General features: G+C 34.5%; 1 protein-coding gene and 1 pseudogene across 1 annotated transcript; one reads left to right on the top strand and one right to left on the bottom strand.

The window, feature by feature from the left end:
- Positions 1-2,726: 2,726 nt before the first annotated feature.
- On the bottom strand, positions 2,727-11,579 carry MCTS1 (MCTS1 re-initiation and release factor). Its single transcript, XM_036226510.1, is given in 6 exon segments — positions 2,727-3,444; positions 4,190-4,257; positions 5,911-6,044; positions 9,259-9,356; positions 9,896-10,048; positions 11,219-11,579. Coding segments are annotated over 6 exon segments (756 nt in total). The 5' UTR covers positions 11,440-11,579; the 3' UTR covers positions 2,727-3,362.
- Positions 11,580-12,965: 1,386 nt separating this feature from the next.
- LOC118608217 lies at positions 12,966-13,084 on the top strand (annotated as a pseudogene).
- The last annotated feature ends 334 nt before the right edge of the window (positions 13,085-13,418 follow it).

The raw sequence follows: 13,418 nt of genomic DNA, 5'->3' as shown, positions 1-13,418 counted from the left end.
TTTGTTTGGGCATACATTAATTCCATATTCCTATTAATATATAATTGCTACATTAATATTCTCATGAAAAGAAGTGAAATATTTATTATAATGAAATATCTCTGTAAATTTAGTTATTTACCATTCTTATATCTTTTTCCGAAGTACTATGCTTAGAAATACTGTATCCTCAGTAGTTTATTTGCATACAGAGGGGAAACTTGGATGTAATTATTTGACAAATGCCATATGACCTTCTGTTTGGGGACTATCAGATTCCTTGAACTGAAATGTTCATGACTACCCCTGGGATAAATCTAGCTGCTTGTTTTGGATCTACAACATTAAAAAAGAAAAAGGGAAAATGCAGCTGCCAACAGAACACCACCAAACCACTGTAACAGTCTGCTAGAAGAGGGTTGATCAGGCCTTTACATTACAGCACAATGGGACAACCATCTAAGTTGGAATGCTGAATTGCTGCAACTCCAAGATATCTGGATTTTTTAACCTCACATTGGATACAATCTAAGGAATATTTTTATATTTGGCTAATGTATAATTTGCAAATTTTGATAACTGAAACTGGAAAAGAATTAGTAACTTCCAACTGGCTTTATAAATTGGTACTAGGCTGTCACCATTAGCTAGATTTTTTAAAATGTACGTTTACAAGTCTGGAAGGTCCTTAAGGACAAGGGCCACTTGTGTATTATTCATCTTTGTGCCACATCACCTAGAACCTAGTAGATATTCAATAAATAAATGTCCATTGAGCTGAAATGACCTTGCCTCAGTAAAAGTGTGAAACATAAAAGAAATGGCTACCTTGTAGGTTGACTTGACACAAAATTAACTTTGAAACTAAAAATGAAACAAAGACACATTGCCTGAGAGAAAACAGTCTCTCCCTGTATTCCTACTCTTAGGAATGTGAGTAAACCAATTTCCTTTAAGCACAGTACCTAAAGGGGGCTAATATGTTAGTTTAACCTCTTTGAATATGGGTCCCTGCATGACCTAATGTTTAGAAACTGATAAGTCTCCCATACATAGAGAGACATTCTTGATTAACATCGATTACCTGAGGCCTCAAACCCAGGACAAGCAGGAAACATACATATTTAGTCTATATCACCAAGGCAACACAGTCAATGTACCTCAGCATAGTAGAAAAACAAGCACAGATGATGATGTTGAATATTTTTAAAGTGTTCCCTACACCCACTGTAACAGTGGTTAGAAACAAGAATAAATTATTTCAGAAACCAGGCAATAAAAAGGTTTTAACTTCTCTAATATATGTGTGTGCTTTGTTTTCATTGCTAACACTCCAAAGACAACCTTGGTCAATTATCTTAGCACAAAAAAGGTTCAAAGTTTAGTTTTGACATAAATGACTAAGGTATTATCTTTTTAAGTCTATAAGGAGCTAGTTATAGGCCTCAAATAAGATGCTTCCTCCCTCAAATGGGGAGATATCAGAATTTAAAACCAGTAAATCACCATAAAATGAAATTATCTATTATAAAAAACCTACCCTAAAAGATGATTTATAAATGAGTTGCTGGTGAGACAATTGACCCTTTTATCCACCAGGAATAAATAATAAAATATAACAATATGGTAAACTGTAGACAATAACTGTCATAACAGGAAAATTTCTACATAGAACTTAAAGAGGATATAGGAAGTAAAATATCAGGGAACCTCTATGGGCTAGGAAAGGAAGATTACGCAGACATAAGCATTCTAATTAATGAAACATGAAAAATTCTCCAAGCCTTACCCCAACCCAACTGAAATATTCCCCCAAATTACCTACTTTTTTTTCTAGCTCTTAGCATGTTCACCAAGAAACTTCTTGCTTACTAATTGTTTACCCTAAGCAGGCTTATTACTATAAATTAATATATTTACATTTTAACATGAGAATCTCTTAGTCTCACAAGTTTCATTAGTGCGAAATAGTTTCTCCATCTGAGTGTCAAACCCTGGATCTGTTACCTTCACCTATATTATATTTTGGCCCAGGTGCAATAGCCAGCCGAATTGTCTTTTTTACTTCCACCCTCACCTTTCTCACCAACTTCTAACTGTAACACAGGTCACCACAATCTTGTAAATGTCTATATCCATCTGAAAAATAAAACTACATGTCATATATTTGTCAACAACCAAATGAAGATGGCTGACACACTAGAATAATGGCAAGGTTATTAGGAAGAAAGGCCTATTATCACTATGTAAATTCATAACTTCATTTAAGTCCCATCTGCTTACTGTTCTTACTGCAGTAGGTCCATGGACTTCATATGCTACTTATGATAGGAGATACACATTATTTGAGTAATAAAGTGGGGACCCAAACCTGGAAGTTCTGGGCATCTGTGTAACTTAAAAAGGGCACTAAATAAACAACAGGAATCTGATCAAGCTTATGTATTTACAAGCTATACAGGGGCATACAACAAGTTAAATTAACAGTGATATAATCAACAAAATCCAGAATGTGGGAGGAAACTAAGACAAAACAACTAAATTTCTTTAATAATTTAAAGGGAAAAGGAAAAAGGGAGAACTTATAGATAAAAAGACATAAATAACAACCAAATGCTATATATGGACTTTGTCTGATACCTCATTCAAGCAAACCAATTATTACAGAAATAAGAAAGTCCATTTGTCACATATTTGAGCACAGTCCAGATATAATTTTTTAGGTGTGTTAATGATAGTGTTTTTTAAAGAAAAAACATCTTTTAAAGATACATATTAAAGTAATTATGGATTTAATGATATGTTTGAGATCTGCTTCAAAATACTCAGGGAGTAGGATAGAAAAGAATAAGTGAGATATAGATGAAATAAACTAGTCATGAATTGAAGCTAGGTAACATACAGAAAAGGTCCATTATATTACTTTCCCCATACTTTTGTATATGTTTAGAATTTCCCATAATGAAAAGTTTAAAAACAACAACAAACAAAAATACACACAAGAGGGAAGGGGCACTTCTAGGTGCCTTGGGATAATAAGATAAAATTCCCAGTCTACCTTCCAGCCCATTAAATTGTCAGAATCTCTAGAGTGTCAGCCTTATACTGGCAAGTTCCTTGACCAAGTCCAGCCCTTCATCATTAGCCTAAGAAAAGACATGAAGTTGAGTTTGGTTACTTACCAGATACCTTTTAATGTCCAAGTTTGTTACCCAATTTTAACTTGAGTTTAAGAAAAACTAAAATAATTTTTGAAGCTAACAGAATTTTAGCATCTGTTGAATTTATTCAGCATAACCACAGAGGTATTGTCTTCCTCCTGTCTCACATAGACACACACGGCATAATATTCATATTTAACCCAAATGCATTCCTTCTGAGGCTCATTTATATGTCTTCATACGCCACAGCCCATCATTTAAATACTGGATATTTTCAATGCCAATTCCTTTGTTGACTTTCTCACTATAGAAGGAAAAAAGTCACATAAACATATTGTTACGCATTTTTATAGGCTTAGTCATGGTAAATATAATTCAAAGTACATTGGTATTCAGCAATTACTGAGCCACACGTAGGGAAAGTATAATACATTAACATTGTCTACATTAAACTACATTACTCTGCTGCAGTTCATATCTTAAAGTGATTCTAGAAATCTAATTAGCGGGTCTATATAAACAGAGTAATGATGTGTCACCATACCAGGAGAACATCAAAGTGTTACAATTAACACTGAATTAAAATTAACACATAATTTTGTCATCAAATGAGTTCCAGAGGTTTTAAATATATTGACTATATTTTAGTAACATTATTTATTTAATATTCTATACCACCAGGTCAAAATATAAGATAAATACTGTGTGGTGCTGAACTATGTCATCTAAAAATTAGTAGCAAAACATCTCTCCCCACCCAGTTTAAATCACACTAAATAAAAAACTCCTGAAATGCCACATCCATACATATAAAACAGCTGTGTTGGCACACGAGTTCTTTTCAGAATGCTTAAGAAAGAATGCAATCCTAGAGACAAAATAGGTTTCAATGGCTTCCTAAGTGTTAGGAAAAATCAGAAATGAAGCTTCTATATTTACATATTTGTAAGATCTGGTATGAATGAAAGCAAATTTCACCTGTAATTCTTATGCTTCCTGAGTAGGTTACGCATATCTCAAAAGTTAAGGGGGGCTAACCTAAGACTTACATGTCTTCTGCAGACATCTTCATGACTCTGACACACAGAGCATGCTGTTTTCCTTCTGCAATGATAGCCTGAAAACACACAGCTAAGAAAAACGATCAAAATGCCTTGAAAAGGAGGTGTCGAACTTTACTAGTTAAGCCACTTTGAGCCCCTCTTGTATCCTCGCCTGGACTATTAACTCCTTAAGGGCAGGGACCTAGCAGAGTCCGTGGGTACATCGTGAATGCTCATTAAATGCGAAATGAATAAATCAAATAATCATTCTTGGTTTTTAAGTCAAATGTTAATAAAATAACCCAAACCCAACAAAACCAGAATAAGTCATGCAAAAAAAGGAAATATTTCTTGCACATAAAAAGTGTGAAATAGTTATCAATTGTTCTAGTGTTTCAATCACTGAATGGTGGTTTTATGTAAAGATCACAGTAAAACAGTAAGTATATCCCCAATCTATCTTTAAGAGCCCAATGTAAATGTCAACCTTTCTAGAACAACCAGAACATTCTTGGTTATCATTTGAAGCATCTACAATGTTAAACACTGCAGTACATATTTTTAAAAGTAAAGGTTCAAGGGTACACAGTACTTCTCTGTACTAGTTTTGCAGCTTCCTATAAGTCTATAATTATTTCAAAATAAAACTTATTCAAAAAGTAAAGGCTAGGTACTAGGAAAATTTTTCATTTAAAGGAACTGTAAACTTATAACACAGAAAAATCATTAAAAAAAAAGTAACCTGGCCTTAACAGAAGACTTTTCTCCACTGACTTTCAATTCATTCATTCAGTGTTCTACAAATATTTGAGCAACTATTATATGACCAGTATCTATGTGAATACAAGTTGTTCCTAAGATATAAACATACAACTTATACTACCCCTTAGATATAATTGCCACAACAGATGACACATTCCTTTTGAGCACAGAATATACTCTTAAACTTATCCCAATGGTCTTCCCACTCCACATTGATTTCTCCATTCCCACCAAGTATGGTTCCTTTTCTCAACATGAGGCAAATGGCTACTTTATTTATGACAAAGGAGATGTTCCCTTGTCCAGACTAATTGATAAAAACCTATTTAGTCTAGACTATAGCTGAAACGGCACCATAAAAATGGAAATAATACAGAATTATTCAGTTATATCATGAGTTGAATAGATCTTTAAGGACTATCTAGGACTTTAATATTTCTCTGTGAGAAATTATGCTCTGAGGCCCAAATAACCAACTTAAAAATGAACCAACTTAAAAATAAAAGTTGGGGCTTGCCAATATTTCCCACTACCTGCTTCTAACGTTCTACCTGGTACCTAACTTCTTTTCCCTTTTGAGTGCTTTTGCTCCAGTGTATCTGGGTAAGTCAAACGTAAAAGTAGCAAGCTGATGTGGTTCAATCATATCAAATATATCCTCTCCATTAACAATGGAGAGTTGTATACTGTATTCTGAATCTGATAATATTGGGCCCTAACTGGGCTGAAATGCAGCTGAGACTCTTTTATTACATATTTTCATTAAACTTCTACAATGAGACATAATTTAGTCTCAAGAAATAATGTTACTTCCCATATCTTCAAATATAACCACAAAGGCATGAGATAACAGTAATGATAACCTCCAAGAAATGCATCTAGTGTTCTTTTGGATGATAGATCTTTCAGTAATGACAAGAATACAATAAATACATTTTTCAACAGTTACAGTCTGAGAAGGATACAACAATTGTATCTACTGCAGCAGAGTAAAGTTTAGCTTCAGGAGAAGTTAAGCCTGGACACATGATATTTACTCCACTGAGTAAAAATTTGATGGCTCCTTTATCAACCTGCTGATGTGGCAGAATAAAAGGATCTAGAAGAAAAATACATTACATAAATTAATAAGACTAATGACTCAACAGAAAAAAAGGGCAATGGACACGAACAAATATTTCCCCAAATGACAGTACTCTGACAGATGCAAAATAAAACTGAAACACCATACTTCACTTATCAAATTGGTAAATATTTTTAAGAAAGTAATTCCCAGTGCTAGCAAGAGTGTAGGAAAACTGGCATTCCCATATACTGCCAAGAGGCTTATAAATGGGTATGGCCTTTCTTTAGGACTACTTAGCAACATGTATCAACAGCCTTGAAAAGGTTCAAATTCTTTAACTCAAAAATTCTATTCCTAAGAGTTTATCCTAAGAAAAAAATGAGAGGTGTATAATATATTTAGGTAGAAATATATTCATTGCAGCACTATATGATAGAAATTAGATGGAATCAATTTAAAGGCCCACCAGTAAAGTAAGAGATAAGTGACTTAAGGCGGAGCTACAATATCTATGTAATAGGACTATGTTTTTGAAGAATACATAACACCCTGGGAAATGTTCATAATATAATGTTAAGTGGAAAAAGCAGAATAAACTACCAAAAATGTCAGTGGTTACTTGGGGTTGGTGACGAGAGGGAAGAGGGAAAAATGAATTGGTGGAGCACAAAGGATTTTTAGAGCAGTAAAACTACTCTGTATGATACTTAAACAGTGGACATTATGCATTTGGCAAAATCCAGAGAATGTACAACATAAAGAATGAACCCTAATTAATGTAAACTATGGACTTTGGCTAATAATGCATCAATATTGGTTCATCGAATGTAACAAATGTATCACACCAATACAATATGTTAATAAGGGAAGGGTGGGGAAGAAGTATGCGGGGACTCTTTCTGCTCAATTTTTCTGGAAACCTAAAACTGCTCTAAAATGTCTATTAATTTTTTAAAAAACTATGTAACAAAGCCAAATTTAAATAGGAAGATATATACATTTACACATACACACAGACACACACATACACAACACAGGAAATAATTAGATGGAAGTACGCTGATATATTAACAATGGTTATCTCTAGGTCATGGAAATACAGTGATTTTATTTCTGTATTTTCCAAATCTCTAGATTGAACATATTCCTTTTATAATGTTTAGAAAATTGTTTTTTTGTGTGTATGTGTGTCTACAAATAATTCATAACCTACAAAAGAAAGGATCCCTGGAAGATTTAAAACAATGACTGGGGTGGGGCAGGGGGACTTTTTATAACTCTCAGGGCTCTCTAGGAATAACAATAATTGATAAAATTTATTCACTTTAATGTTTTACCACTAGCCCTCCCTCTAGTCAGAGAACAAGTGAGTCTTTTTTCCTACCAAGACTGCAAATTAATTTAAACATCTTACTGATAAAAAGGTACCTGAATGAATGAATGCATTTACTATTCACAAGATATCATTTGTTTTCTATATCTCTGCCTTCATTAATATCTGCCCTTTAATAACAATTATTATGACAATATGTAGTAGTAGTAGTGGACATTTATTAAAGAATTTCTACACTATTATAATAGCTATCATATATTAATATATTGAGCACTTACTATGTTCCAGGCATTGTGTTAGGTGCATTACATGCACTATCTCATTTAATCCTCACAACCCTGGGAGATGTAATATACAACTATATCCATTTTAAAAAATAAGGAAACAAGCTTAAACAGGTTAAGTGATTGGACAAAAGTGACATGCACTGGGAATTGAACCCAGGTCTGCCAAACTCCCAAGTTCATGCTTTTAACCACCATATTATCCTGCTTCTTGCACAAGAATAACTTCAAGATGTTCTAAAAGGTTGGTTCCCAGCAAAATACTACTAAATAGGAGCATCTTTTTCTTCCACCTTATTATGAAAATGCTTAAGATTGGAAAAACTGGAGTAATAATTCAATGAACAACTGGACACCATCCACATAGATTCAACAATGGTTCATTAATATTTTGCTATATTTGCTGTATCTCTAAACACACATAATTTTTCCTCTATCATTGTAAATTTCAGACATAATGCTTCACCATAAATAAGCACACATCACCTAAAAATAAAGTTTTTCTCCTACATAATCACAACACTATATCATACCTAAAAATTTAACAACAATTCTGCAATATCATCTTATAGTCAAATCATATTCAAATTTCCCTTAATAGTCCCCCAAAAAGTATTTCATATCTTTTTTAAGGGGGAGGAGGAGGGCTTGAATTTTGTTTTTCAAACCAGGATCCAATCTAGATTCATACAATACAGTTGATTATTTTGTCTCTGTTCTCTTTTAGTTGAGTAGGAATTAATGTCATTAAAATGTCTTAATGTTATGAAACATTTTTATTTTAAACTTTTTCCCATTGCATCAGGACTCAATTTCTCTCCATCACAGTTTTTTTCCACCTGATAAAATCAATGCTTGATCAAATAATTATAAATATTCCTTTAGAAATATTAAATTGCTTCACCTGTTTCAAGACTTGCATAACAGCTTTACTGCTTCAGAGGTAAGTAAAAATTTATCTCCTCTTACCCAAAACCAAACTTATTAATTAAGTCACCAGTACCACCTACAGAACCCTCTAATCACTACCTTCCTTTCTGCCTCTTGGCTAGAATGGCAGATACATACTGGTTTGAAAAGCAGAAATCTTCAGTTAAAAACTTCTCATGCACTGAAATTGTATCTTCCTTTGGATTTTCTTTTCTTTGTTAATGTATTCGATCTAATGATATGAAAAAATGGGTACATTACAAACATTATTCTGTTGCCTAACACCTGAACTTGGCATTCAACTAACAATAACTGGGACTCTCACAATTAAATAAGGCTTTCCCTTATACGGAATTGTCTCTATGAGGCAAATCTAGATACAAATTTAAAAGAAAATGCTCACAGCACGTATCACAGTTTGTGAATATATATTTGTGTAATTATCTAATTATAGTCTATTCTCCCAACTAGAGTATTAGTTTCATAGGGACAGGGGCCATGTCTGTCTTTGCTTCCCATCATATTCTCAGTACGTAGCTCAGTGCCTGGCACATTAAGTTCAATAAATATTTGTCAAATGAGTGAATGAATATTCTTTCTTGGGCTTTCTAGGATGTGAGAATGCAGACTTTACAGGTTTACCACGGCTCCTTTCATGTCTCTCCATATTCCCAAATGCATATTTTCTAACAAGACTTACATTTGTGAAGTAACCTTAGGGTTGGATAAAAAGGCCCTTCTCTTTGTCTAAAAACCCGTAACTCTCCATTTACTGTAAGGATTTCTATATGTTCATGGCTGTAAGACAAATGTCACAAAGTACCAAGTTAAATACTTTCTTTCAAAAATGAATATGCCAAACATCCTTTAAATAATATATTATATGAAACATGCATATACAGACATACAGTGAGGTCTTTTTACATTTCAATAAAGATTCAAGAAAAAAATTGCTTAAATTGTCTTGCCTATCATATCAGTCCACTAAAGGAAAAATATGACCTGCTACAATCAATTTTATTGCACATATTATTATTTTAATTTCATTGTTAGATAATTCAATAAAACAAATCTCTAAAGTGCTAGCTGAAATAAATGAACTACAACTCTAAATAAAAATTTTTGGCTCCTCGATAAAGCAATCAGTACACAAAGTCACACTTTTCAAACACAGAAAAATACTTAAAAATGCAAAAATTGCTTAGTTTTAGAGTTATTCTATTTATCTACCCCATAATTAATCTAACATTATTTAATGTGAAAATAATTCCACTTATTATGAGTGGAACTAATCATACAATATTCAGCTACTTACATGAAGAAAAATAAAGACTTACCATCGCACTATTTCGACGGGATCTTTCTTAGGCATGATTTGATTAAGCCATGGTTCAATATCTGGAAATTGCTCTATCAGTTAGTTCTTAATACCCTTTATCACTGATGTTTTCAACTGGATGCAATTGGATACATTTTCTTTTTCATCAAATCTGCCAAATGATTTTTGCAGGGGGAAAAAAAACATTTATAAGTAGGCATATCGGAATAGCTAAAGGTATTGTTTTAATTAGTCATCTCTTCCCAAGCAGTATTTAGGTGCTTAAAATAATTATGAAATTGTTTAATAGCATTTCCCTTTTATTCTGTCCAGCACAACTAATGTCTTAATACAATATTAAATTAAACTGTCATGTACACATAAGTAACTGAAAGGGGATATGAGGCATATTCCACACTATGATCTGTAATCAGCTACCAAAAAAAAAAGCCTTTCTGAAATATCTTATTCACCAGGAAGAAACACAGATTCCCACCTATAATAAAGCCTGTGTGTGGGGGGAATCAAATCAAAATAAAAGAGCCCTCAAGCATTGAGATACAAAAGACCAACCCAAATAAATATAACATAAAATCAGTCTCTGCTAGGCTATGCAATCTACTGAGATTTTTTTAAGTGATGATGATGATGATGATGATGATGATGATGATTTCTAAGATCTTTGTTTATTTTTGCTCAAAATGTGATGAACAAAACCCACCTTCCTTTTCCCATGTTCCCCCTTTGCTTTTTGCGTCTACCAAATCTGGAAGGCAAACCCACTAGGTAGGTTCCCAAGGAATTCTTGTCTTCTTTACACTGAATAGCCTATGGGGTAATCACGCTGTTTTCAAGACAAGGTTAATCTGGCAGCTAGGCAAGAGGCATGACAGCCCGCTTGCTTCCTGTCACCCAGACTCCTTCACTCCTATGACCTAGGAAGTCAAGCCCTCCTTTATTCAGTTCATAACTAATAAACATATCGAAGTTGGTGAAGAGCTCTCCTGCTAACTAAAGAAGATATGCCCCCTAAGTCACAGTGCAAGTATTTGATTGGTAGAACCCTCGCAACGGAGTTAAGATTGGGAGAGAAGGCAAAAGAGAAAGGGGTAAGGAGAAAGAAAATAAAAGTGAGAGAACAGAAAACCGACTGAGGGTTAGGGATGGAAAGCTTAAAGAAGTGCTGCAAGTTGCGAGTGAGAACATAGTACTATAGAAAACCTTAGGGAGTAAGTATGGCAGGGGCAGGGGAGAGAAAGAGGATCTTGGCTCTCGCCCTCTAATCCACTCCCATCCCCACCACCTTTGTGAGCAGCCGATGGAGGCCATAGGGTGTCCTTACTTCTTGAACATGATCCAAGGTGAAGAGGGTGATGATAGGGAAGGGCTCAGAATGGGGAAAAATTGAATTAGCAAGGGTCGGGCAGATCCCCTTACACAAGGAAGGCTGGCACTGACAGTCGGAACTGTTGCCGTTATCCGGAAAGGGAGACAGCCAGCAAGCCGCACTTGACGATTCTCAGTGAAATTTGTCTTCTTCCGCTCTTTTGAAGACGTCGGCATTTTTGCCGGCTCATTTGGTCAACCGGTAGGTCTGCAGAGCAAGTAGCTGAAAGGGCGAGACTTGAGAAGGAAGAAGAAATAAAGTAATCATTCTAGTTGCAGGAAGAGAAGACTGGAGGGGGCGGGTAAATCAATCAAAACAGCACTTATTGGCAGTAGTATCAGTTACGGGTTCCTCAAAGGGTCAAGATTCTTCCGTGTTTTTGTTGCGACCTACTGTTAAACAAATTTTTAGTGAGAAAGGTTTATTGTTTCCTGAGGCAACCGAATGGATTGATGCTTACCGACCTACACGAACCCAGGCTAGCCTTATATCCTCATGTTAACGCACTCGTGGGTTTGCCGAGTTTAGCTAATAAAAATACAGAGCGCCCAGTTAAATTTGAATTTCAGATAAACAACGAATACTTTTTAAAGTATAACTATACCTCAGGTAATATTTGGAACATACTTATAGAAAAAAAATCCTTGTTATCTGAATTTAATTGAGCATCCTGTATTTCAACCCAGCAACCATATTCACTTGCCACAGTGAGGTACCCCCAGAGAATTATTCACTAGGTTGCCATCCCCTGCCTCACCTCCATCCCTATAAGTGAGCTATAAATCAAGAGAAGTAATTTCTTTGAGTGATAGAACGGCCTTTAGGAGAGTAATACTTGACTAATCTGATGGAAGAGATAACAGCTAAATAAACGTTTTACTTGTAATTATTTTAAAGTAGAGTGAATCAAGGGTTTTGATCATCAAAGAAAGTATAGAAAAATACAAAAGCTAAACAGGCACTACCCCTAGGCGTTGGGGTCGATGTGCACTGACCTGTTAAATACACTAGTCTCTCTAGGGAGCAAAAACTAGTCTCCATAGAGGAGATGGGTGGTTGGAGCCAACATATCAAATGCTACTATGTATTTAAATTGTGCAACTAACTCACCTTGTCTTGATTCTATGGTGGCAATCTTCTGATTATACAATAGCTTCCCATGAAGATCTGCTGGGAAAGAATTTTCTATTGACAAATCTGTGTGAACGATTGTTTGTCTTTGTAAATTAATAAATTGGCATTCCGGCTTACACATAGTGCTCTTGTGAACATCCTTAGTGTGACTTCGCATTCCCAGCATCAATCAGTTCTGTGACGCTTAGAATATTGAGTCCTGGAACATGTAAAGCTGAAGCCCAGACCCCAAGCTGTAGTTAGTACTACACTGTCCGGCTCCTTGCCAAATAGCTCTTCTACTCCCTTGGCAAATCTCGTATCATCCTGAGTACCTACTATGTAACAATAAATAAATTATAACAGGAATAAACGATTACTATTAAGCAGTTTGAGGTGAGTGAAAATAGATAATTTGTATTCGATCTATACATTGATACACAATGTAATAACTATATATTCCACTAGTAAATAAAATTTAACTTGATGGACCCCCAAATTAATAACACCTAGATGGATTTCCTAATTTACTGAACTATTGGTTTGAGAAACCTACTAATTTTAGACTCGTTTAAAATTATTATGCTGAGTCTATGGCCATGCCACCCTGAACAAGCCTGATCCCGTCTGATCTCAGATGCTAAGCAGGGTCAGGCCTGGTTAGTACTTGGGTGGGAAACCACCTAGGAAGACCAGGTGCTGGAGGCATAAAACAAACAAACAAACAAACAAACAAACAAATAAAATAATTATACTGAATATTTTCAGTTAGAAATGATAGCTAACTTTTAATTCTACAAAAATTAGACATACTCTATCTAAATTATGACAGATCCCACATGCATGGGAATAGATATATAGCTAAATTTTTAATTTTTTAAATTACAGTTGATATTCAGCATTATATTAATTTCAATTATTGTACATGCATATTTTAATCCACTTTCATACACTCTGATAATCACAGAAACTGAATTTGAATTATAAAAAATGCCAAGTCAGGTTATTAGTATTAATGAGGTATTAAGTTCTGTATGTGTAC

This window comes from Rousettus aegyptiacus, unplaced genomic scaffold, assembly GCF_014176215.1.
Source record: "Rousettus aegyptiacus isolate mRouAeg1 unplaced genomic scaffold, mRouAeg1.p scaffold_m13_p_9, whole genome shotgun sequence".
Taxonomy (NCBI): Eukaryota; Metazoa; Chordata; class Mammalia; order Chiroptera; family Pteropodidae; genus Rousettus; species Rousettus aegyptiacus.
This window is presented reverse-complemented; position numbering and strand designations above follow the sequence as displayed.